Source organism: Rhipicephalus sanguineus, chromosome 5 (genome assembly GCF_013339695.2).
Source record: "Rhipicephalus sanguineus isolate Rsan-2018 chromosome 5, BIME_Rsan_1.4, whole genome shotgun sequence".
Lineage (NCBI taxonomy): Eukaryota > Metazoa > Arthropoda > Arachnida > Ixodida > Ixodidae > Rhipicephalus > Rhipicephalus sanguineus.
In genome coordinates, this window is record NC_051180.1 from 191,421,158 (window position 1) to 191,447,256 (window position 26,099).

The window sequence follows — 26,099 nt, forward strand, 5'->3', positions numbered from 1 at the left end:
TCTGTGCACGCATCGTCGCCGCGTTCGTCATCGGCCCCAGGTGCCACCTCGCCGCACGAGCGCGCCACAGCCTCCATGGCCTGCGCGGGCAGCGGGACGTCGAGGTAAGCGCCGAGGTGCTCTAGGGCGATGATGGCACGACGCTGCTCGTCGGGGGTCATTCTCCCGGAAAGGCAGAGGCGCATGAGGGTCTCCCCCGGCTGAAGTAGGAGGGCCAGGTCGTAGACCCCGTAGGCGGCCATACCCATGAGCGCCCGCTTCAGCGCCCATAGCTCCTCGAAGGCGATATCGCCGTGCAGTGGGCCGAAATCGGGCTGGTGGGACCCGGCGTACGTTGATCGGGCAGAACATGTCGGGGCGGGGTCCTACCCTTTGGGCGCCAGATGTGGGGTTTTGCGGCTGCGGTTAGCCCTGAGCCCTTAAGAGATGAGGCCGAGACACAAAGGGGCATATCTTTACTGTATCGAGCCTCGGCCGCAACTACCCGCTGCCAGCGGCTGCCGCGTGATACGAGCGCACACGCTATCGTCATTGTCTTCTATGTGCTCACAGCCGCCGAGCGCCCCCATAACGCGCAGTAGGAGTGACCACGTGATGCACTGTCATATCTTTTGTAACCTCCTTTCTTTTGTTTATTCATGTGAAGGCAGTATTTATTCTGTGCAGATACTGAATAAACTTTCAGTTGTTAGTGTACCTTGTGTTACGCGTCCTTCTCCTCGTCTGGTCTGTTGTTTTTGCCGGCGCTGTTCTACTGCGAGAGATGAGAGGGAGGACACAAGACGAGTGCTGGATTGATGCACAAGAAATAAAGTTCTCTAAGGTGGAAAACTGGGCTAGTTCGTACGCAGTAAAGTAAAAAGTTGGGGAGTTCGTTGTGTGCAGTTTTCTAGCGCCCCTTAGTCATCATGAACTGATTGGTACGGCTGCATACATAATGAACAGCAAGGAAAAACGAGAGACGAAAGGAAGGGGGACCCATGACGAGTGCTGGATTGATGTACAAGAAATAAAGTTCCATAAGGTGGAAAACTGGGCTAGTTGGTACGGTTGCATACTTAACAAGCAGCGTGAAAAGAATGAGAGATGAAAGAAGGGAGGACCCAAGACAAGTGCTGGATTGATGTACAAGAAATAAAGTTCCATAAGGTGGAAAACTGGGCTAGTTGCTATGGTTGCATACTTTACAAACAAAGGCGAGTGCTGGATTAATGTACAAGAAGTAAAGGTCCATAAGCTGGAAAACTGGGCTAGTTGGTACAGTTGCATACTTAACGAACAGCACGAAAAAACGAGAGATGAAGGAGGACCCAAGACGAGTGCTGGATTCATGTACAAGAAATAAAGCTCCATAAGGTGGAAAACTGGGCTAGTTGGTACGGTTGCATACTTAACGAATAGCACTGAAAAACGAGAGATGAAAGGAAGGAGGACCCAAGACGAGTGCTGGATTGATGTACAAGAAATAACATTTCATAACGTGGAAAACTGGGCTAGTTGGTACGATTGCATACTTAACGAACAGAGCAGAAAAAAGAGAGATGAAAGGAAAGAGGACCCAAGACGAGTGCTGGATTGATGTATAAGAAATAACGTTCCATAACATGGAAAACTGAGCTAGTTGGTACGGTTGCATACTTAACGAACAGCGCAGAAAAAAGAGAGATGAAAGGAAAGAGGACCCAAGATGAGTGCTGGATTGATGTATAAGAAATAACGTTCCATAACATGGAAAACTGGGCTAGTTGGTACGGTTGCATACTTAACGAACAGCGCAGAAAAAAGAGAGATGAAAGGAAGGAGGACCCAAGACGAGTGCTGGATTGATGTATAAGAAATAACGTTCCATAACGTGGAAAACTGGGCTAGTTGGTACGGTTGCATACTTAACGAACAGTGCAGAAAAATGAGAGATGAAAGGAAGGAGGACTCAAGACGAGTGCTGGATTCATGTACAAGAAATAAAGTTCCATAAGGTGGAAAATTGGGCTAGTTGGTATGGTTGCATACTTAATGAACAGCGTGAAAAGAATTTGAGAGATGAAAGAAGGGAGGACCCAAGACGAGTGCTGGACTGATCTACACGAAATGAAAAGGAAGTTCCATAAGGTGGAAAACTGGGCTAGTTGTTACGGTTGCATACTTAACGAACACCGGCAAGTGCTGGATTGCTGTACAAGAAATAAAGTTCTGTAAGGTGGAAAACTGGGCTAGTTGGTATGGTTGCACACTTAACGAACAGCGCAGAAAAACGAGAGATGAAAGGAAGGAGGACCCAAGACAAGTGCTGGATTGATGTACACGAAATAATGTTCCACAAGGTGGAAAACTGGGCTAGTTGTTACGGTTGCATACTTAACGAACAAAGGCGAGTGCTGGATCGATGTACAAGAAATAAAGTTCTATAAGGGGAAAAACTGGGCTAGTTGGTACGGTTGCATACTTAATCAGCGTGAAGAAAACAAGAGAAGAAAGGAAGGAGGACCCAGGATGCTGGCTTGACATACAAGAAATATTACAGTAGGTTAGAAAATTGGTCTAGTTGGTACGGTTGTATACTTAACAAACAGTGCGAAAAAAAAATGAGAGACGAAGGAAGAAGGGGATGGGATGAGGGCTGGACTGATGTGCAACTGAAGTTTATTTCTTGTACATCGGGCCAGCTTTGATTGTAGCACTCTTAAGGGCTCCCTTCCCTACCCACCCATTTTCTTAACGCCGGTGTGCTAGGGAACTATGATCTATAGCTGCTGGTTGCCATGAAAAGCACGTGCATCCCTTTCATTGGTGGCAGTGAAGGGAAGCGGTGGGTCGTCTGGCATGATAAGGCTATGGTTGAAGTAAACGCTGCTGCTGCTTACATTCGCAGGGGAAAAAATGAGGCAGTAATTTTTTAAGCTATTTAAAGAGTCTTTAACGATAGAAGGGGAATCTTAAGGGCTTGTTTTTCTTTTTTAGACACCACGTTAATGAGAACTAACAGACAATCAAGCCAGGGAAAGTATAGGGGACGTTATTAGTAGTAAACTTGTGATAAATGTTTAAGAAATTATAGTGGACAGAAAGACAACTTGGCGCCGGCAGGAACCAAACCTGCAACCTTTGAATAACGCGGCCGCATTTTGAAGGAGGTGAGATGCTAGAGGCCCATGTGCTTAGATTTAGGTGCACATTAAAGAACCCCAGGGAGTCGAAATTTCCAGAGCCCTCTGCTATGGCATCTCTCATAATCATATCGTGTTTTTGCAACGTAAAACCCCAACAATAATTAACAGCAAAGCTGTTGTAGCTCGCCGTAGTTTGTGCGGCATTGCAAAAAACTCAACAAGTGCGTATGCACCACAGGATTTGGACAAGGCCCCCCCTGTACCTAGTACAGCGGGTGCGAGCGTTAAATAAAAGTTCTGCTTGGCGAGCTGGAGCACGTGAAAGAGAGAGAAAGGCAGAGATAGGAAGAGAAATTAGAGAGAGAGAATGAAAGAGAATGAAAAAAGAAAGAGAGACAGAAAGAAAGGGAAAGAGGAAAAATAGAGAGAATTAAGTGGAATAAAGACATAAAAAGATAGACAGACATAGAAAGAAAGGGACACGAAAAAGAGATAGAAAAAACAGAGCAAGACGGAGAGAGAATGAAGCAGCCAAAGAGAGAGAGATAGAAGGAGAGAAATAGAAACAAACAGATACAAAAAGGAGATGAGGGACAAAGAAGGCCACCCAGCCTTGAGGCTTGGCGCCACTAGTGCGAAGCTTGCATAATCTTTTCTTATTAGGCTTGTGCACCTAGTTTCGTACTGCCTGATTGACTTCCAGCCTGGATCAGCCATGTGTTTTCTTCTTCGAATGTTACCACTGCACAAGGACTAATGTTCATCGCTGTTTGGGTCCACGCTTCTCTGCCGGCATTCTTGTTTTTCCATTGTGTATTAGTATTTCTTTATTTATGCTTCAGTGATGAAAGCATGTGTGCCCACATTTTGGGCATAAAAGGAAAACCAACCTGTGTTGGAACAGCATAACAAAAAATGCTAAAAGCCAAAGGAGATAAATGTACTCAAAGCAAAGAGCCTTGCGGATTGGTTTTGTGTGTTTGAAAAACTGTGAACAATTTAGAGTACTATGCCATGGGAAAGTGGTGAGTTCTTGCCATATGAGACTTTCTCTTTCTTACAACAGCCACCTTACTGCAAAGATTGTATTATTGACTGTTTCTGCAATGCACACTTTTTGGCTATTTCCCATTCGTTTCTGCCTGCAACAGTGCTCTCAAAGTGTGAACCTAGCTTCAAGGGAGGAAGCAAAAAACAAAGCATGAGTAAGCACCACATAGTATTAAGGCCGAACCACATATGCACATGGTCTGGAGGCTGCGCGTGTGCACACTGAGCATGGATATGCAAACATATCCATGCTCAGTCTGTATGCCCTTTAAACTGCGTGTGTCTAAATTCACTTGAAGCCCTGCAGATTCGCAACTACGACATGGCTTTACTGAGTCACTAGCCCAGCCGACTTCAATTCAGATTGATTTTATTGCGATAGAAATTATATGGACACTCTCGGCTGGTTTTTGCCGTCGCCGTCAGGGCCCGTATATGTATGTATATGTATACAAAAGCCACCAAGAAAAATAATTCAGAAAAATACTTTCCGGAGCAAGGAATCGGAACGGGTGGCCTCTCGCTCCACAGTGTGCGGTGTTATACGTCTAGGCCACGAGAAATAAGTCTTTCAGCCTGCTAACAGTGAGCTATTTATATACACCATTTACTTCAGCATGCTTTCTTGGTCACCAGCATAGGTCGGCAAACTCACTCATGAGTCGACTCACTCAGTCTCAGATCAGGCTGCGAGTCTGAGTGAGTGAGTACGGGTGATTAATATTTTGGTGAGCTTGAGTCCGATTGAGGAAAATTTTGGTGAGTGTGAGTCTGAGTGAGCTCCACCTTTTATTGCCGACCTATGGTCCTATCTACTCATCTTCAGCATTACTATCAACCTGATATCTGCTTACGTTTATACTCAAGTCTATTCACACGTATCTCAACGCACTTGCGTTCATGCACCACCTCGGTATTTATTGGTTAAAGGTGTGAGTAAGGGGCCGGGTGCCATGACTTATCCCCACAAACTCTTCATGGGAAGTTCTTGATAAAAGTATCTCACGTGAGTCGCGTATTTCATATAAATGTCGCCACTTGATTGAAACCGCTGATAACTCGTATTTGAAAGTACAAGATCAAAAGGCGTATCGTAGAGCACCGACTTGGAGAGATACTGGTGTTATAGAGCATTGACACCAGGATCGAAAAAGCGAATTTTATGCTAACGGGCTCATGAGTAGACTCACTCAGGCTCACTAAGACTCAGGTGAAGCCGTGAGTCTGAGTAATATGTTGGTGAGTATGAGTCCGAGTGACTCCGGTTGAGAAAACATTTAGAGAGTCTGAGTGCGAGTGAGTCTGATTAAGGAAACTTTTGATGATCCTGAGTCCGAGTGAGCCCTCAGAACAAAATATAATTTTTGAGTGAGTTTGAGTGAGCTCCAATTTTTTTGCCGACCTATGGTCACCAGCAAGATGGCGCGAAGTGCGTACGGGGTGCGCTTTAAAGGTCATCACCCTGCTCCTGCCACGCCGACTCTCTTCGCCCTGCAGGGTGTGGTCGCGTGCGCTTACCTCGAGGAATGGGGGTATGTATGTCTTGTTCTTTCCCCGCGACGTCCGCACTGAAGTCGCAGAGTGTACGAAGGTCACTTCGCTCGGTGCAGCGGCCGCGTTTGGGAAACGAGTGTGCTGTTCCAGCAGAAATAAGTAACAACTGTGATAGTTGTTAGTTCACGCTCGTCCTGTGTGTGCCCGTGCGTTTGTTTCGTGTGTCCTGCTTTATGTTTGAGCAGTGGGCTTCAAGTGTCGAGCTGTGACACATGGTAGTGCTCGTCCTGTGTGTGTTCTTTTCATGCGTCTTTTAGGCTTGAGTGACGCGCTGGCAATTTCGAGCTGCTTTCCGTTCTTTGCGTTACATTCCAATTTGTTGCTACTGCATTTATTGCTTCGCTGTTGCGGCGAAACTGTGACTTTTTTTTCTTTACTTCCTGCATTTTTTTTACATGCTAACATACAGGACAAGTATGCCTACAGTTATACATACTCATTTACATGCACAATTTGTAGTCATAAATTCACTGCAACAATATATTTAGTTATATTGAAGCACTACATGAGATCGACTGGCTCGTTCGTGCACGACGCACTTTAGTATGCACTCACGTTCGTGTGGCATTGGTACATAGTTTGAAATGACTTTGTCCGAAACCAGTTGACCAGCCGAGAGTGGCATGAAAGGAAGAGTTTGACGAAGGCTTATCTGGTTGGGAGTGCTCATGGTCAAAGGTAAAGGAAAAGGAAGAGGAGGGTGGAGGTAATTAAGTACTGACGCATCATCGCAGTTCAGCAATGATGGCATCAGTAGTTTAGATCAGTAATGACACTTGATATAGTGCGAACTCAGGACAAGGACAAAAGGTACATGAAGACGGGTCATGACCTACCAACTAGCCCAAGCCGTCCTTCTAAATTAGTAATGGCTCAAGATTGAGTCGTGAGTTTAGATTTCTTTCAGTAACTAACACACGCGTACTGGCCCAGTGAATATCGTGTCCCTTTGATACGGAATGTTTGGCAAGAGCACTAGAAAAAAACTTTCTCTTTTTGCTCGTGTACATTGGCAAGACCGGTGATTTTCAAAGGCGCCTGAAGAAACACTGTTATGATGTGAAAAGAGAGAAAGTTTCTTCTAGTGCTCTTGCCGAACATTCTGTATCAAAGGGACACGATATTGACTGGGCCAGTGCGCATGTGCTAGTTACTGAAAGAAATCTAAACCCGTGACTTCATCTGAAGTCATTACTAATCCAAACTACTGATACCGCGCTGAACCGCAATGATGTCACCCTTCCTTCTGTTTATACACGCTGTTCGCGTCACGTATTTGCATATACTTTATCATCTCCCCCCCTTCTTTAATAGCTTCATTGTGAACAAGGCCCCCGTACGAGAGCCGAAATGTCTTTTATTTCACAGTTCTTTTTGTCTTCCTTTGACCATTTGACCATAAGAGTAACATGTAGACTCGCTGGGCTCATGTTGCTGCATGTCTGACGCATGTGGTAGTGCACAATGCGTGGTGCACATAGTAGCCACGTGCACTGCACTCGAGTATGCGCTCCTCTTTGTCTGGCCATGCGGACTGTGCTGTGTGGTGCGGTATGGCTTCTTTCCAGCACCAGCTTGACTGGCAGAGAGTGGTCAAGTCTATATTGTGCATTTTGAACCTCGTAAACAGCTCAGAATGAAGTGACATCTGCCAGTTTTTGCCTGCTTGTAGTGAGTGCCCGCCTGCATGTGTAACGTGTGGGTGGAAACCGCTCCTCCCCATGAGGCGTTCCTGCACTACGCTTGCAAGATACGCTCCCGCATGCATTTGGAAGCATACATGTTGTTTGGCCTGTAAAAGTAATTCTCACACGCTGCTTGTCAGCTCACAAGCACCATAGCGTCAGTCTTGGTGCGTTCCAATGCCTACCATATTGTTTCTTGTGGCCACTGCGCGATGGCACCACAGTGCATTGCAAAAGGCGGTTCAGCAGCTGTGCAGCTTGCGCAGAAACACTTGTCACAACTTGTTGATATTCTGCGTGGAACTTGTGCATGTCCCTGCAATAAACCACTAGTTGTTAGTGCAGTGCATTGCCTGTCATCATCTCGTCATTCCATATCCAGCGCTGTTTGTTCTCGTACTAGCGATGTACCAAGCAGCCCAGTTTGGCACATGCTTACTGAGTGTTGTCGCCTCTCTTCAAACAGGCATTACCAACCATGACGAGTTTTCCCTGGTGCGTGACCTACCAGACGAAAACAAGGAGCCTAACACAGGAACACTGACCCTGCGCAGAGTGAGTTGTGCTTGTCTCTTTTGTACCACATTTTGTACCACAGGGCTCACCAAACCATTCGCTTAATATATGTGGCACATATGATGACTCACACTCTGTAACACCTGTCTACCTGTTTGTATGCAATGAGGAGTGAACCTGACAAAATGAGATGCAAGAGTTTTCACCTTTGCAATAATGTCATTTGTGCTTTCAGGAGAAGAAGGACAAGGATCGCGACCAGAAAATGGAGCAGCTCAAGAAGAAACTCAAGACTGACGATGATTGTAAGTGAATGCCTTGCAGTGGTATGTGTGCCTCACGCATGTGCTCACGTGCAGTGAACTGGGTGGACCACTCCAAGACACTGCGCGAGCTGGGAGTGGATGAAGACGAGATGCTTACCCTGCGGCGGAAGTACTTCTTCTCTGATTCAAACGTTGACTCGAGAGACCCGGTTCAGCTCAACCTGTTGTATGTTCAGGTGGGCTTGTTTCACTTAATTTGTTTAGAGTACAAGTGAAGGGGCAGTGGTCTGTTCAGAAGCCTCCATTGTTATAAAGCAATGTCAAGAGCAGTGTGCTGGAACAGGCACTTTACTCATCTCCTTAATACAGTCATTGCATTGTGCCATTCCAAGCTAAAACAGCAGTATGTTGTCAGCAGGAGAATAGCATTACATGAAGAGAGACTGCCAGCAGCGGGGCTAAGTGATAACTTGTATGCAGGCCCGAGATGCCATCCTGAACACAACTCACCCTGTGACACTAGAAGAAGCCTGCAAGTTTGCAGGTCTCCAGTGCCAGATACAGTTTGGCGATCACAACGAGACCAAACACAAGGCCGGTTTCCTGGAGTGAGTGCCTACCGGGGTTTCAGGCTTGGGGAGAGGTTCTAATGTTTGTTCTTCTCTGCAGCTTGAAGGAGTTCCTGCCAAAGGACTATGCCAAGATTAAGGGCATCGAGAAGAAAATATTTGCGGTGAGTGTCACTGCGGCTGTGCCACCTTGCATGGCTAAAAGCTTTGCATTTCAGGAGCACCGCAAGAACATTGGCACATCTGAGCTGGATGCCAAAGTGAAGTACGTCGCTTTGGCTCGCTCCCTCAAAACCTATGGTGTGACCTTCTTTCTTGTCAAGGTGGGTTTGCTTGCTTTGTGTATTATTTGCTCTGTTGATGGATTCCCACATGTGCAGGAGAAAATGAAGGGGAAGAACAAGCTAGTGCCACGGCTGCTTGGGGTCACCAAGGACAGTGTCATGCGCCTGGATGAGCGCACCAAAGAGGTGGGTCTTGCGTCAGTGAGGCTTTTTCAGCTGGTTTTTGGTTAGGGGGCAACAGGTGCAGTGGATTGTGTGTGATTTCGCAGATCATGAAAGTGTGGCCCCTGACCACTGTCCGTCGCTGGGCTGCCTCACCAAACAGTTTCACTCTGGTAAGCTCTGTCCTTCGATATTTAGAGCCTGGCTTGCTCCACACTTCCAGTGATGGAAGCGACATTTTGCTTTTTGGAGCAGATTCTGGAGCAGAAAAAATGCTCATTTGGAGCAGCTATTTGTGTTTTCGGAGCAGATGGCAAAATATTCTAAACCACTCCTGGTGTATAAAGCACCATTAGTGCATTCCATAAATATCAATATTTGGTATTAAACATTGCACATACAATAATCACTGCAAATTGGAAGAAACAAATAATTACGCAGATGGATGGTCATTGAATACTAAGTAAGATGAGCTGTATGTATTGTTAAAATACCAGCGTTTGCGGCATAAGTGATACAAAAGCAATGAAATTTGAGCACCAATTTATAAAAGTAACCACATTCACATATAACTGCCGCCAAAGCAGCAGTTTACAATCGGTACAAGATCAAAGCAATCTATTATTTTCAGATTTCACCAAAATAGCCTGCATTGAAATTTAAAAAAAAAGCGGAATGAGCTATACACTTCGAATGCCACTTCTTGTGGCATAAATGAGGCTTATCTCATAAAGCGATAAATCCAAACAGCCACACATGACAGTTGTCACAGCAGCAGTTAGTAATCAGTATGATATCAAACTAATCTGACAGACTTGTCAGGTACAAACAAAAAGCTAAATCAGATATATATCGTGCCAGAGTACTTGTGGCATTGTCAATATGATACTATGCAGCTAGTATACAACCAGCACACTATCATACTAGGATGATAGTATACAGCTTGTTTTTGGTTTCGTTTAGGCTCGCTGCATGGTCACGTGGTTAAAGTTCATTGTTTTCAGTTTCCCAGCACCATTTCGGAGCAGGTTCAGAGCAGTTCCTAACAAAAATTACAGTTTGGAGCAGCATGGAGCAGCATTTCTCTTTTGGAGCAGTTTGGAGCAGCACTTCCATCACTGCACTTCAGATGTACCATTGGATACCGCATTTGCTAAATAGCTAAATACAGTTAAACCATGGGGGGGGGGGGGGAGGGGACAGCTGCGCACATATTGCGCATGTTTGATACAATTTCGTTTCCCTGTGCCAAGCTGCTCCAAAAGCATAAAAATTGCAAAAATTGTGCCGAACTGCTCCAAAACAGCCTCAAAAGCAAGAATTTTGATGCCCACATCAGCTCCAGCGGGGAGAAAAGGCTGAGGTGACAACATGATTTTCCAAGTAGTGCCAGAGATACGAAGAAAATTAGACTTTCGCAGGAACACATAAACGGGCCTTAGTGCCTCTCTTATGAAAGCTACCATGGTGCCACCATAATCTCTTCTGGGTTGTAAATATGCATGACCCCCAAAATTGTGCTGTCGTGCCTCGAGCATGCTTCTTCTACTCACTAGGCTGTGTGTTCTGGCACTCCTGTCGCTTAGCAAATATTATCGAGTGGCGTGCATGGTGGGATTGACTCTCAGGTTCTTTGTCGTGCGTAGCGTGTTCCTCCGGGTACTGTGGTTTTCGTATCGATGCTGCTGTGTGTTGTCACCTACGCACGTGTTTGCCGTAGGAGTGTTCGTACCACTCCGCCCCACTTCGTGCAGGGGTGAGGCGAGTATACCTTATTGCGTCAATGCGGCGACAACTAGCTGCCTGCATGCGATGTGTCTCCGTGGTGCTCTAGCGGTTTGGCACGAGAAGGCAACAGCAGGTCGAAGCGAAGCACGTTTGTGTAATCTCCAAATGCGTGCAGTACGTTCGCAGTACCATAAGCGCACATTTAACGAAATAGTAGTCTTTTAGCAAGTTATGGAAATACGGTATATAGTATTGCCGTACCGCTTCTCCATTCTCGCTCGCTATGCTTGCTTTAGCCGCTCCGAGTTCCAGTGTCAGTGCATGCCCCAAACGACAGGTTCTTCGTTAACAATGCGTAGGCTGAGAGGCAACAATGAGGCGTGACAACCCCATACAGTCAAATCCCGCTATAATGAATACCGCTACATTGAAATTTCCGCCACAACGAATAATTTTCAATTCTCTGTCAGCCGCCCATAGAAAACAATGCGAGAAATGTCTCGTCACATCGAATACTTTTTCTGGGTATTTCGGCTTGAACGAAATTTTCGCGACTGCCAGATGAAAATGTGTAGCTGGGAGTCCAACGGGTTTCAACTGGTTCCACTTCAACTGGTTTATGGAACAATTCCCAGTTGGTAACTGGGACCAGTTTGTCGAGAGTAACGATATGACGACGCGATGTTCAGCTGGGCCAGCGACTAACTGCCCGGCCATGTTTATTGATACCATATATACACACCTGGAACCCCTTAGTGGCGCTGTCTGTTAGTGTGTTAGGGTAAGTGACGCCACCTAGGATTAATATAACACAGTACAACAACACTACATCTCCCTTTCGAAGAGCTACAAATTCGGTCTTTTGGGTGGGACCACACGCCTCCCGGACCTGGTAACCTTGTGGGGTATGCTGCCAGGGTCTGCGCCGGTACTCGTATTGTGCTGGCCATGTGATGGTTCCTCCTGGCTGAGTCTGTGCTCCTGGTTTGGGCCCGGGCTCGGAAGGGAGACTGGGGATGATGCACTGAGATCTGGGGAATAAGGCACGAGATGCCGTCGGTTTCGTTGTATAACCCCGCTGAGAGTTTCCGCGATGTAGGATCGTAGACGCTGGGCCCGGCTAAGAACTTGGGCCCAGCACTCAGCATCAGTTACCCACTCTTCGTCTCCTGAAGAGAGGTCCCGGAGCTCTCTCACCCAATGCTGACGGTTAAAGTCCCGAGTTTGCCTTTCCTTAGCTGCGGCGTCCGTTTGGAAGATGACGTCTGGTCGTGGTAGGTCCGGTGACAGCTTGGCCGGGTCCCTGGGAATGCATGTCCGTAACCGTCGCCCCAGAATTTGGGACGGGCTGTACCCTGTGACACCTGGTGTGTCACGATACGCCAGCAGTACCAGGAACCGGTCGTTGCTCTTGCGGAAAAGATCCTTCACAGTCTTAACAGCCCGTTCCACTGCAGCATTCGATTGAGGATAACCAGGACTGCTAGTGATGTGTCTAAACCCATAGCTCTGGGCAAAATTTGAGAACTCGTGTGACGAGAACTGGGGGCCATTATCACTTCGAAGCACTTCTGGTATGCTGAATCGAGCCATGACACTCTTGATAGCCGATATCACCGCTTGGCTGGAAGTGTTGCGTAGCGTGATAACCTCTGGATAGCGTGAATAGTAGTCCACGAGCAGCAGAAAGTTTTGTCCCTCCAAGTGGAACAAATCTGCACCCACTTGTTGCCATGGGTGCTCCATTGAAGGTGTTGGCAGGAGAGGCTCGGCACGCTGGACCCTGGTAGTTGCACAACGTTCACATGATTCCACCATAGACACGATATGTTTCCTATATGAGGCCACCAAACAGCATCACGCGCACGTGCCTTGCATCAGTTCACACCCTGATGACTCTCGTGAAGTGAATCCAACACGTCCTTCTGCAGAGCCTCCGGAATCATCAGACGCCCTCCTTTAAGGAGCAGTCCATTGCACACTGTCAGCTCCCCTTGGTACTTCCAATACTTCGAGAGGTTTGATGGCACTTTCTTTTTTTGAGGCCAACCTTGCCTACAGTACTTCACGTGGGTAACGCACTCACCATCCATCAACTTGTGCTGACAAACCGCTTTGAGGCTAACTGGTGCGCCTTCTCCGATGTTGCCGACGACCTCACTGATGTACAACTCCACTTGGTTTTCTTCTGCTGGAAACGCTGATGTGACGGGGGCTCTTGAAAGAGTATCAGCCGTTGCCAGCAGCTTCCCTGGAACGTACAATACCGTGTACTGGTACCTCATGAGTTTCAGTCGAATCCTTTGGATCCTTGGTGGTAAAGCATCGACATCCATGGAACCAAGCAAGGATGTGATCGGTAAGTGATCGGTCTCGATGGTGAAGTGTAAGCCCCGGACATACCCGTCAAACCGCTTGACAGCCCATGCAGCTGCCAAGCCCTCCTTTTCCGTTTGGCTGTACCTTTGCTCTGTTGGTGTGAGGGAGCGTGATGCGTAGGCCACGGCTCTCCGCTCGGTTGGTCTTGCAGCAAAACGGCACCTAAGTCAAACGAACTGGAATCTGCGGATACGATGGTCGGGTACAGTGGGTGGTAGTTAGCCATGCAGATGCTGGACAACATCATGTCTTTCAACTTTTGGAAGGCGACCTGCTAAGCCAGTCTCCACGCCCAGTCACTTCTTTTGTTGAGCAGTCCTCGAATGGGTGCCGTCACCTCTGACAGATGGGGTAAGAACCGTCCCACGTGGTTTACTATGCCCAATAGTCTGCGGACGCCACCGACGTCGACAGGAGGTTCCATGCTCTTGACCGCGGCAAGCTTGTCTGGGTCCGGCGAAATACCGCTGCCGCAGGCAACTACGCCGAGGAACTTGACGCTTGTGACGAATTGACATTTCTGCCTTAAAATGTAGTCGGCTCGCACAGGATAAGTTGGGTCGGAGTTCATTGGGAGGGGCCGTCATCCTGCGGGGGACATAAGATGGGCTGACGATGATGATAAACGACCAGAAAGGACAGATGAGAGCTCGCAGAATGATTCAGTAACTGGTATTTTGGCATTGTTACTGAATCTGTTTTATCAGCACTGTTCTGAACAATGTTAACAATGTTCATCTTGTTATAAAATATTACTGGTGCATGTGAGCTTTTTCTGAAAATGTGCCATTCTCTACAAAAGTGGATGCAACCATTTGCAGGACTTTGGAGACTACTCCGAGTCGTACTACTCTGTGCAAACCACCGAGGGAGAGCAGATCTCACAGCTCATTGCAGGCTACATTGACATCATTCTCAAAAAGGTGAGCATGGTGCATGGAGCTATTGTGAGCTTGACAGCACTGATTGATTGATGAGGGTTTTATGTTTCATGATATCCACCATACTAGAGGTGGGCCGGGCACGTAGCACGTCGGCAGGTAGGTATAACGTGGCAGCAGAAAGCACAGGACCGGGTTGATTGGCGGAGGCCTTTGCCCTGCAGTGGGCGTAGACATGCTGATGATGATGATGATGACCATACTAGAGCGCTGGCTGCTCTGAATCCTCTTGCCTTAACATGCAGGCAATATTGCATTTTGTCCAATATCAAAAGAAGCACTGAAACATGAACATACCGTAATACATACCGTATTTACACCAATGTAAGCCGACTCGAATGTAAGTGCAACCCCCCCCCCCAAAAAAATATACATAAATGCATACTACATAAATATACATAAGACAATAATAAAGAAGGAAAACGTGCAAGCGCATTTTGTAAAGGGAATTTATTTACATAGTCGCTGGACTGACTACATGTGCCCACTCATCATTGTAAGCCAGCTCTCTGTGTGAACGTTGATGTCCAGGGCCCAGTGGCCTTGAATTGTGTCCTCAGCGTTCTCGTTTGCGATGCAAAGATGAGGGGCGTCTTGCATGACAATTTCCATGTACCACCAGGAGAAACCAATTGTGCAGTTCATTCACGTATGCCACAAGCAACGAAATATGTCCAGATTCTGCCTGCGAAAGCCTTGGCACTTAGCTTCTCCCAACTTGCTTCCCACCGCGCACTTAATTGTTTTTTCAGCATGTGGAATGCATTGGCAGCTCTCTTAAATGCTGTTGTGAACGAGCGTCGAATATGTTGTGGCCCAGGGCTGTCATGATGATTAAGCACTATGATCAAGCACACACACGGTGAGTGTGATGTCCAGTAAATCTTCGCATAGCTGCCTGGGCAACGGTCGTTTCCACACGGTAGATAACAAAAGTTTGGCCGGTGACTGCAGCAGGCGCCAATAACCTGAGGCGCCGTGCACAATGCTCGTGGGGGCAGTGGGAGGCAAGAAAGTGGAGGGCGTTCTGGGGAGGGCAGGGAGGGCTGAGGTGTGCACTGTCGGCTGCACAAGTGTGTGGCATCTGCAGTGCGTGGCGTAGTGACGGATGGAGGGCTGCCACGAGCTTGCCCTTTATAATAGGGTAGTGTGCCATCAAGCTCGAAAAAAATATAAAAAATTAAAAGAGAAACACTTTTCTTGTTTTTTAATGCCTTGTCTACTTCAATTGAATCGATCTTACTATAGAAGAAAAAAGACAGTAAAATCACAGCCCAACTCTCTGCACCTTAAGGACATAATTTAGCCACGAAGTAAAGACACACACACAGGGAGGAACATGACAGGACGACAGGCACTTCTAACTGAATTGGTCTGGGCATTAACTCAGAATTGGAATTGTGAAACCTGCAGTGATTTCTTATAATCATAGCGTCTCCCACAACATGTAAAAAGGTAGCAGGCCGGTATGGAATACCCATTGCCTTTTCCACGCCCGTTAGGCTGGCTCAGTTTAGCCCGAGAACTACTCGGGAGGAGGCTAGCCAGCAGAGATGTCGCAAGAAACATGGCACGATGTACGGGAAATTTGCCAAAGGTGTCGTTTATCAAACTTCCTTTTCTTGTGGCAACTCATACATCAGGCACTTTATAAATTAATGGGAGCATGGACTAAATCTAATGAGGGATGGCTTGGCGCATTTGCCAATGCACTGCAAAACCTGCAAGTGTCAACCACGTTTTAGGGAGATTAAGATTTTAGGCAGAAGCAAGTATCATAATTTAGCCGCGAAGTAAAAACATACACACAGGGAGGAACACCGACAGGACATAAGCGTGACTGCACGTGAGTTGATAGTGGATGGAAGTGTATCAGATAAAATAAAAAAGGAGCAATTTGTATTAGCGATACGTCTGTTACGTTGCATACTTGGAAAATCAGCGCGAACAAGACGGAGACACAAGAAAAAAATTGGCCGCGTATCTGCGTGCTTCGCTGCAAATGTTGTCGAAAGACGATAATCTTCTGTCGGCCATACTACTGAGTCCTGGTCTCATCCGCGGCCATTCTATTATGCTATTCTCCTCTATGTTGAATCAGCCACATCTGGCTGGCATTGATAAAATAGAAGAGGCGCTGCATAAGATATGGACGCCATCTGGCAGTCGCGTCAGGAAACAAGAGCTTGTGCAGAACCCAGGGCCACTGCCAAGTGGCAGCACCATATCGTCGGCAGAGGGCTTTTTTTGCATAGCGTCGCATTTTCAGCGCAGCCTAAGAAACACTAGGTTCTTTAGAATTACATATCTAGGTATTTTCTAGTGAGGAACACACCACCTAATACATATTGATGTTGCACCTCAGATATGCGTAATATTTGCTTTTTGATCAACAGTCTTCACAAATATGGACGCAGCTACCAGTTCAAGATGGCTGGGCGTCAGGAAGTAGTACATTGGCCGGGTGGCTGAATTGTGTGACAGACAGACAGAAAGACAGACCACACGACAAGGGGATCTCGTACACCACGGGTGTGGTCTTTACCCGTGGTCTACGAGGTTCCTTTGCGAAATACTGCTGGTGTCTCAACCAAATGGCACAGCAGTATGGGCATTTCCTACTTGAAAGGTGTCAATGAGACATTTATGTGCACACTGCGAAAGGCATGTCTCAAAAGCCTGATCCACGCTTGGCCGTTCCTCCCAGGCCTCCACTCTTGAAGTGCGTTAGTACTTTTGTTGTCAGCAACTCGTGGTGGTACAAGCAACCAGAGTAGTCTGGTGACACTGGTCTGTCTGCCTTGTTTGTGTGAGTGGGGGACTTTCGTGGCGGAATGCTGCCCACCACCTGACGTCACCAGGCTCCGCCTTTATCCCGCGTGAACAGAGAAGTGCACAACAGGACGGGCGCTGACTCCGTAGTCCTTCCACACACTTCTCTATTCTCTCCTCATAAAAGGTAGCGCTGGAATATTTTAAGTGAGAATGTATCACCAACGAGCCCTGAAATGTGTTTTGTATACTCAATACAAAAAATGCCCATTCCAGTGTGCAGAGGTGGCTTCATGGCAGTGTTCTACGCCTATGCAGGGAACCTAGCTTCCAGGCAATATACGGAGATCATTCTTGGAATATTTTCCGTGAATTGTTGCTGAGGGTGTGGGTTACAGACGAGAAAATGCGGCATATATTGAAAGGTAGAGCCGGAACACAAAAACGTAATGTCTTTCCTGATTTTTCGTTTCTCCCACCCTAACTGGCGGTACTATAGTCGGGTACAACTTTAGAAGGCAGCGGCGCATTTCCCCCTCAAAGGCGGATGCACACGAGCCTCCACCAATAGGCGCGCACTTGAGGTGACGTCATGAGCCGGACGGCCGGTGACCCCGCCGACAGAGCAGTCACAATTTTTTGAGCGGGACTATTACTTTAGTCGCGTAGGCAATTGGCTGCTGCGCTTTGGTCATCTGGGCGGGGCCTCTCCTGTCTTCTAAAGTTGTACCCGGCTATAGTTTTGGTTTCGATAGTAAGTCCACCCCCCAACTTTGGATTTCAAATTTATATAAAGAGAGAGAGAATAGGGATGAGGCAGGGAGGTTAACCAGGGCTTAGCCCGGTAGGCCACCCTGCACTTGGGGAACAAATGTTAGAGAGAGGAGGAGAGAAAAGTGCCGTCGACGTAACGACAATTCTGCGCTCGACATCACAGGCAGCGTATGTTGTGTCCCATGGCTTAAACTAGAACAGTGCATTCGTTGCTTTATGCAACTTGTATGCGCGGTCCCATGCAACCAAAATCTTTTCGACGGTGAAGCCAGGGTGGTGCTGCTAGTGTTCTCAAGCCACAGACTTCTGAAGGCTTGCAAGAACTGGAGCGATTGTGTCCAGCATTTGCAACACGCTACGAGCTATCGGTGTCTGCATCTTGCTCAGCAGCACACGAATGGCATTCACTAGGGTGTTGACCATGCCGACAACTTGTCTTCGTCCGTCAGTTCATGAGGTACCGATGAAGTGTCCCTTACTCTCCAAGTCTGATGTCGCTCATCAGGTGCATGCAGCTTTGGGAGTTCAGGCCAAGCGTCAGCTGCATTGCTGGTAGAAGCGTCATTTTCCATAGACACGGCTTCGTTTGGTCTGGGTGGTAGAAACAAAGCGTTAGCTCCATTGCTAGCGGAAGCGTCTTTGTCCTTAGACCTGACAGTGCTCGGGTCCACCTACAATAGTGTAAATATGGTAAATGTAGTAACACTGGGAGCATGTTTATGATCACTGCTAGATGATATGTTTCGTGATCGCAGGTTAGAACAGCATTTGTGCAAAGTGATGTTGGGCGAGAGCCATCTTTTAGTTATTTATTTATTTTTTATTTTAGAATATCTCACAGGCCCTATGGGGACCATGGAGTAAGAAGGGGGGCATTATACAAAAATACATATATAAGCATACCAAATTGTAAAACAATACAAAAAAGCAATTGCAAAACAATAAATTAAAAAGAAAACAGTAGTGTCCAAAATGCATGAAAGTAATTGAAGTGTAAACAAAATGGCGTGTTGCTTGCGCACAAGAAAAGGAATGGCAAGGAAGGCACCTTCCTTGCATACATAATTATAATAATCATAACTCAAATCATAAAAATTTGTTTGCAATACAGTTCTAAAGATACAGAATATAGTGGCTTGCTATATTCTGGATTCTTTCCATTGAATCAATTAAGTATTTTTGATGAGAAGACAAAACTGAACAGGCATATTCTAGTTGAGGGCAAACCAGTGTTGCATAACATAATTTACGAATGGTTGAAGGTGCAGCTTTCAAGTTACGTCTCAAGAATCCTAGTGATTTGGAAGTGATGACAGAGATTGCCCTAATGTTGTTGGACCAGGATAGATTTGATGTCCCGCGGCAGCTGCATTTTCGATGGAGGTGAAAATCTTTGCAGCCTGTGTACTTAGATTTAGGTGAACGTTAAAGAACCCCAGGTGGTCAAAATTTCCAGAGCCCTCCACTACGGCGTCCCTCATAATCATATTGCAGTTTTGGGACAGATGCTATTATATTTGGTGTCAGTATTACACCCAAGTACCGATATTGGGTTGTACAGTGAAACCTCGGTGATGCGATCACAGCTCATATGAATTTCAGGGTGATACAAATTTTTCGTTGGTCCGGGCCAAGGCCCATTGCCCTGCAGTGTAATAGAGTACGGTTGTTGCGAACCGATTTTCACCCAGCGACGTTGGATACGAACGTACGCTACCACCCAGGTACGAAGAGGTGCTTTCGCGCTGTCGCGGAAGACACGCCAAGCACGGGCTAAAGTCCCTAGATTTTTCCTTTTAGCTAAGTACCGACAAGTGCCTCCTCTCCCAGCCCTCTCTCACGCGCAGCTGGCCTCTGCCGCCATTTTCATCCTAACTTGGAAGATTTGCAAAGCCACGTGCGTCTAAGTACATTAGCCACGCATCTTTCAGCGGACAATACGCTAACGCGACGCGCCTTTCTCCTCCCGCCAACCCCCTATCATTAGTGAGCGGGGGACGCGTTTCACTAGGTGCTGGAAAAGAGTTAGGAAGAACATGGCTACCGAAAATGAGGGTTAGCCAATGAGATTCGTCGGCGGCGCTTCAATGGTTGTCGGTACTTAAGAAAGAACAGGGAAAAATCTAGGGTCTTTAGCAAGGGCGAGCGCGGGAACGCAACCATGGGCATGCGCGCCGCACCGCCAAATTGTCAGAATCACGGTGTAAGAAAAACACTTTTCTTACGGTCAGAATAAACCTTCAGAGATGCATCACGGCCTCCGAGATTGAGTGCGCGTATCTTTGAGGCTCTTATGTTCCTCCGTGTGCCTTCGCGTTTTGATTACAGAGGACATTAGCGCCATGCTTTTTTTTTCTAACGAGTCGACGCGGGCTGCTGTCGTTCTACTGTGTTTACACGTGCCTGCCTCGTGCATCAGACATCCTATGAAAGGTGGACGAGGACCGAAAGAAGTCAAGGATGGTCTTGGCGAAGGAGTCAGGCCTCACAACATTAACATGCGCGACCGCTGAGGTCACACTTGTGCTGGCACGGCCATAAATCTCCACAAAAAACATCCCCAACACCTCCGCGATAAAATCATAACACAGGACCGTGGTTCTGTAATTTTGTGGCCTTGATCCATCGCGTCAAAGCGTTTCTTTCGTTACTTTCGCCGCAGTATTCCGGTGTCATGCAAAAAAGCATACAAAAATTTGGAGGGGCTACTGCTGTCGCGGGTCACAACGCACCTGGTTCATTAATTAAATACGCGCGTATGGGCCATATATTTACGAGTGCTGGTATGATTGTCGACATGTAAAAACTTAACTGACAATCGTTCAGGGTTCATCCTGACGTTGCTGCGGCCCTGAAAAACAATAAACGAAAATGTACGCCAGCTTTCTTTTGTCGCATGCTAATTTTCCCTGCTTTCAGGTGATACGAATTTCGGATGATACAAATATTTTTGGTGGTCCCATGAGATTCGAATCACCGAAGTTTTACGGTAGTTGATAGAATGGACAAGAAAATTTGGACGTGCTAGGTTTACCAGTGAGCGACATTACTTTGCATTTTGATACGTTTAGTGTCATGAGCCATGCAATGCACCAACCATTAATAACCTGCCTGTCGTTTTGGAGTGATAGGGGATATTCAGTGTTCTTGATTGCATGATAAATAATGCAGTCGTCAGCGAATACTCTAATGCAAGAAGATACATGTTGTGTCAGACAGCTGTAGTGTTTCATGAGCGCTTTTAATGCTACAAAACTTGCCAGCAGCAAGTGTGATGGGGCTGGCCACACTGTTTTAGTTCTCTGCATCGGTGAAGGGGCCTTCTCTCGCTCCTGCAGCACAGTCACACATTGAAACACTGCTGTATGCATTGTTGAACTGCATAAAGTAACGTAATTATTTGTTGTGCTATGAAGGCAGCAGTTTCAGTGCTAAAAAAGAGAGTGATGCTTTGAAACGGCTGATGTTGTGGTGTCTGCAGAAAAAGGCCAAGGACCACCTGGGCATTGACGGAGATGAGGGCTCCACCATGGTGGAGGACAGTGTTTCACCAGCCAAGTGAGTTTTGCAAATGGGACTGCTGTGCATGGCTGCATTTACCTCATTAACTCGAAGCTGTGAAAACCAAAAAAACGTTTTTCAGGTGTTTCAACAAAAGGGAAATGTGACACTTGCTGCCGGTAAACAGATGGCGCTAAGTCTTTGTCAAACAGTGTAGCAATATTCAGTTTCACAAAAGGTGACCCCAAAAATCTCACGTGCATGGGAAAGTTGCACCCCTGCGGCCCTCTCTGACATGACTTGAGTCGCCATGGTGTGGAGGCATGCTGCATTGCTAGGGCCACTGCTGCAAGGGCCAGTGGTTGTTGACGCCATTAATTGGAAATTATCATGGTCATGGAATTCCGTTTTTACATTTTAATGATATAGCAAATGCATGCAGTGTATAGGAACTAGGGGTGTCCAGATATTTGACATTTTTAGTACAAATTAAATACTTTCTTTATTTGTAGCACATTCAATGAGAAAAATGCGGGTTTTCCTGAATATCGAGCCACGGTAGAATATGCGGTTTAACAGGTGAATATAATTAGATGCTGCGGTGGTACAGAGGTTATGGTGCTTGGCTGCCGACACGAAAGTTGCGGGTTCGATCCCGGCCACGGTGGTCGCATTCTGATGGAGGCAAAAGGTTTAAGGTCAGGTTAAAGAACCCCAAGTGGTGGACCATCCACTGTGGTAGGCCTCATAATTATATTGTCACGTGGTTGTGATGTTGAAGAAGGCAGCAGTCGGTGGGTTCAAGATGAAACTCTTTATTCGGGCGTCCAGGTAATGAAAATTGAAAGTACAAGCTATACACGCTGTACACGGATAGCAGAGTGTCGGCCGTGGGTAATCAGATCATCGGTGGAAGTCATTGAACCTTGCAGCGTTATAGCTGGTGCTCTCGAATAAACTTGACTATTGGCGTCCTGCACAAAATCTTAACAGAACAATCTCAAACAATCGCGAAGCTTCCCGAACATTGTGGCGCTGTCTGTGCCCAGCGTTTTTGTGAGTGAAACCCGAATACATCAAAATAAAACAAGAAGTGTGCATGGCAATATAGTGGCTTTTGACATGTGAAACGCCAGAAATTATTAATATTAAAACAGGTGAGTACTCAAATAAATTGGCATATTTGAACAAATGACGACTTAGAAGTTTTACACATTTTTAGTGGGGCAAGAGGCTTAAATGCGTCATGAAACGCGAAAATTGACAGGCGTTCCACATCGGGTGCATCGGCGTCCAGCAACGTCGGCGCTAACACGACGGATGCAAAAGATCATCATCACGTGATGACGTCTCCATATGATGTCATCATGACGTCACCATGATGGCACATCACGTGACGTCGCATGGTGACGCCATCGCATGACATCATCGCTTAGTCAAAAGTGGGCCGATCTGGTAGGCACTGCAAAGCTAGTGAGGTCCAGAAAGCTTGCAACGCTCAGATTCTGGAGGCAATGGAAAACCACGTTAGGGGCGGAAAGCTTTCGGTGGGTGGTGGGGCAGGACCATTATATGGACGTAAGAAGAAAAAGATGGCTTTTGCCTGCAAGTCGTCTTAGATGAATGCATGAGGGACCTCGTAACTTTTTTCTTAAAGGGAAGCTGAAGCACTTTAAAAAAAAAAATGACTTTGGAGTGTGTAATCGTAGTTTGATCCCTGCTGAATTCGAAAACCAATGTAAGAGTTCACAGAAGTGAATGCAAATAGCATTTCTTGGGAAAAAACAACGGCTGCAGCCACAGGGCTTCTTGAGATTCTGACCGATCACGGTGACGTCAGCTTTGGTGTGCCGTGTCATTGGCACTGTTAAAGCATGGCCTTCGCAGTTAGTTCAACCAACACATGTGTTGTATCGACGCGATGTGTTGTATAGGCAGGAGCGCGTCGTAACCCTGCGGCAGGCCAGTGGAGAAGCCGAGCGACGGGAGGGCGCGTAGAGTGACGACTCGTAGACCGAGCTTCGGCGAGACTGACGGGAGACTGCAGGTGGTTTTATGGAGGGGTAAGGAGGGGTGTTGGTCAGCGAGGCACGGGTCACATGACCGGCATGGCCACGCCGGGTTGGTGGCAGCAAAGAGGCATGGGGGAGGCCCAGCTCCACCCAGTGGCAGGAACAGATACCCTTACTGCACTGGTGTTTTCGCATGTCACCAGTGGCCGCACGACACAACAACGTGCAGCCAGAACTAGTCACAGAGGCCACGATTGAAGATACGACAGTGCTGCACAGCTCCCCGATGATGACGTAGTTCCGGTTAGTTCGTTTCCACGCCCACACTTTCGGCGCATTCGCGTGGGTGGAAAAGACAGACTTTTCTTTCATGTATTTTATAGCTCCTGCTGCCATAACAGCGGAAAAAAATTATGCAGTCGTCAACAGTAATGTTGGTCCTTGTTAACAGCAAAGTTTTACCGAATTCTAAAACCACTTCAGCTTCCCTTTAAAGTAAAACGTTGACGATACTATTGTTAGGTTACGTTGTACCTTGCGGTTATTGCATACTACCGTTCTGTGCATATTTATGTTGCATTCCTGGCAATTGGCTATGTTTTGCTGCAGTCACTGAGAAATATGCATGATGCTCGCATGACCTTTGTACTTTGTTTCAGCCTGTCCAGCACACCCAGGCGACAGGGGCGGTTTTTTTTTCACCAAACTTTATTTTGCATGTCTCTTATACAGCATATGTAGTACTTTTGTGTTCCATAAAAAGTTGCAATAAAATAACCGTCAAGAATGTTACCTAAACAGTGTTTACATTCTTAGAAAAAGAAAGCATCACACTGCATAAGAGAAAGGGTCTGTTCACTTTGAGACGCATTATTGCGATGCGTAAAGAGTGCTCACCTGGCGAACATGTCAAGCAGTTGCTTTTTCTGCATGATTATTTGTATCGAGTGCATTACCAAAGGCATCCTCAATGTGCTGCAGCCTGATGTCATGAAGTTTCATTGATGGGTTTTCAAATGGGTCACCTTTTAACGATTCACATGCGGCCGAGGATAGGAAAGGCTTAGAAATGAAGAAATGTAATGAAGAAATGTGCAAGCGTAAAAGGGAGCACGCTCCTGCAGGACAGGGTGTGTCATTGGGAGAGGCCTTGGTCGTGCAGGGGACACAAGGTAGGGTGGTGATGGCATATTTTATATTTGATTTGATATTCGAAGACAACTTTTTTGCCTTGTTCGTATTCGAATTGTATTTGAAAATTTCAACATTGGCACACCTGTAATGCAAACCTTTGGGCAGTGCCTTTTTCCTTGTGTTCTCTCTGTTTAGACGTCCAAATTGTGGTACAAAAATGTTTCAAGGTATGGCATGAGAAACATGCGGAGCTACCACCATGGCGTGAAAGCATTTCAACTTAATATTCGAGCTATCCGAGGTGGAGTTAAGGGGGGTTTACTGTATATTGCCACGTGCACTCCTCTTTGTATTTCCATGTAACCGATCCGTTACACACATATAGCCACTGCCTTTCACAAACTGTGCCCAGATGTCTGGGAAGCTTCCAGATTATTTCAGAATCTTCCGATAGGCTTGAGCACGCAAACGCGAACAGTTGAGTTCGTCCTGGAACTAGCGCAGCCACCAGCGATAAGACTCGAATGTTCGATGCCACATGTATAAATGCTGGCACGCCTAGCCACAGATTGGTTTATTGACGGCCGACGCTCTGTTCGCCGCTATCAGTGTACAGCTTGAATTGCTTGTACTTTGCTCCTTTAATTTTCCAAGCACAGGTTTGCCCAAATAAAGAGTTTCGTCTTGAACACGCCGACTGCTGCCTTCGTGACATTATGTAATGTAATGCAGTGTAACAATAAATCTCCTGCAGTCTTTTTTCACAAACTGTGACACAATTACAGTAAAAGCTCGTTAATTCGGATTTCACGGGACCGGAAAAATTGTCCGAATTAACCGAATGCCGAATTAACGAATGAACAGGAAAAACAACATTAAACTCAAGTTGGAGAAGCATACCTTTATTTGCTGAAGTATTTTGTAATCGTCGTCTGCGTTTTCGCGCAGATTCCAGCTGAGATTACAAGGCACACGAAAAAAGAAGAGAAAATTTCAACAATCCGGTACATTGGTGTTCCGCTCATTACAAACGGTCAATACCTAGTGACACATATCGAGAAACAGTTTTTCTTTTTCGGTCAGTGCGAGTGACGCCATGCTTACACATGCGCCACCCTTACAATCTATGTGTGCCGCTTCAATGATCAGTCTTGTCATCATGTCCGAAGAACGGCTGAGCACATGCGTATCTTCAAAGCGTGGAACGCATGCACAATCTCGGCAATGTATGCCTAAATGACCGGAAACAGCTGAGTTAACGTTATAATAGTGCTCCTTAAGTCTTTCGTTCAAGCATCTCCCAATTTGCTCTAGGCAAAATTGTTGATTATTTCAGGGTGCATGATTTGGCATTACTTCCCGCTGATAAGGAAGGCGGGTTCGCAGTTTTGCGCAAGGACATGTACAATGCAAAGGCAACCGTGGCTGTTTCTTCGGCCTTCCGGGCCTGCACAGATGTTTCGCTCAAAAAAGTTCAGAGCAACGCATAAAAACTGCAAAAGTTTTAACCTCGACAAGCTGGCCGGGATGATAGAGAAAAGCGCGAAGGGCTGCTTAAAGATGTTTTTTTCAGCAAAGACTCACAAACCTGAATGTCCATTCCGTGTTATAGTCTCGGAGAACGGTACATGGCAGAAATGTGTCTTGCAATTTTTGCAGGCTTTT

The 26,099-nt window shown here is 46.6% G+C and overlaps 1 protein-coding gene and 1 long non-coding RNA gene across 2 annotated transcripts in view; both read left to right on the forward strand.

Moving 5' to 3' along the window:
• Window positions 1–26,099, forward strand: part of LOC119394536 (talin-2) — a 612,547-nt gene that overhangs the window by 171,652 nt on the left and 414,796 nt on the right. The window contains exons 5-14 of the mRNA XM_037661859.2: window positions 7,863–7,951; window positions 8,148–8,217; window positions 8,272–8,414; window positions 8,659–8,786; window positions 8,848–8,911; window positions 8,966–9,070; window positions 9,128–9,217; window positions 9,301–9,366; window positions 14,122–14,223; window positions 21,269–21,345. Of these exons, the coding sequence (XP_037517787.1) occupies window positions 7,863–7,951; window positions 8,148–8,217; window positions 8,272–8,414; window positions 8,659–8,786; window positions 8,848–8,911; window positions 8,966–9,070; window positions 9,128–9,217; window positions 9,301–9,366; window positions 14,122–14,223; window positions 21,269–21,345 (934 nt within the window). The remainder of the gene's footprint in view (window positions 1–7,862; window positions 7,952–8,147; window positions 8,218–8,271; window positions 8,415–8,658; window positions 8,787–8,847; window positions 8,912–8,965; window positions 9,071–9,127; window positions 9,218–9,300; window positions 9,367–14,121; window positions 14,224–21,268; window positions 21,346–26,099) is intronic.
• Window positions 933–3,025, forward strand: LOC125758501 (uncharacterized). Its single transcript, XR_007416138.1, has 3 exons — window positions 933–1,149; window positions 1,357–1,976; window positions 2,322–3,025. It is a non-coding gene; the product is annotated as an uncharacterized LOC125758501 (long non-coding RNA).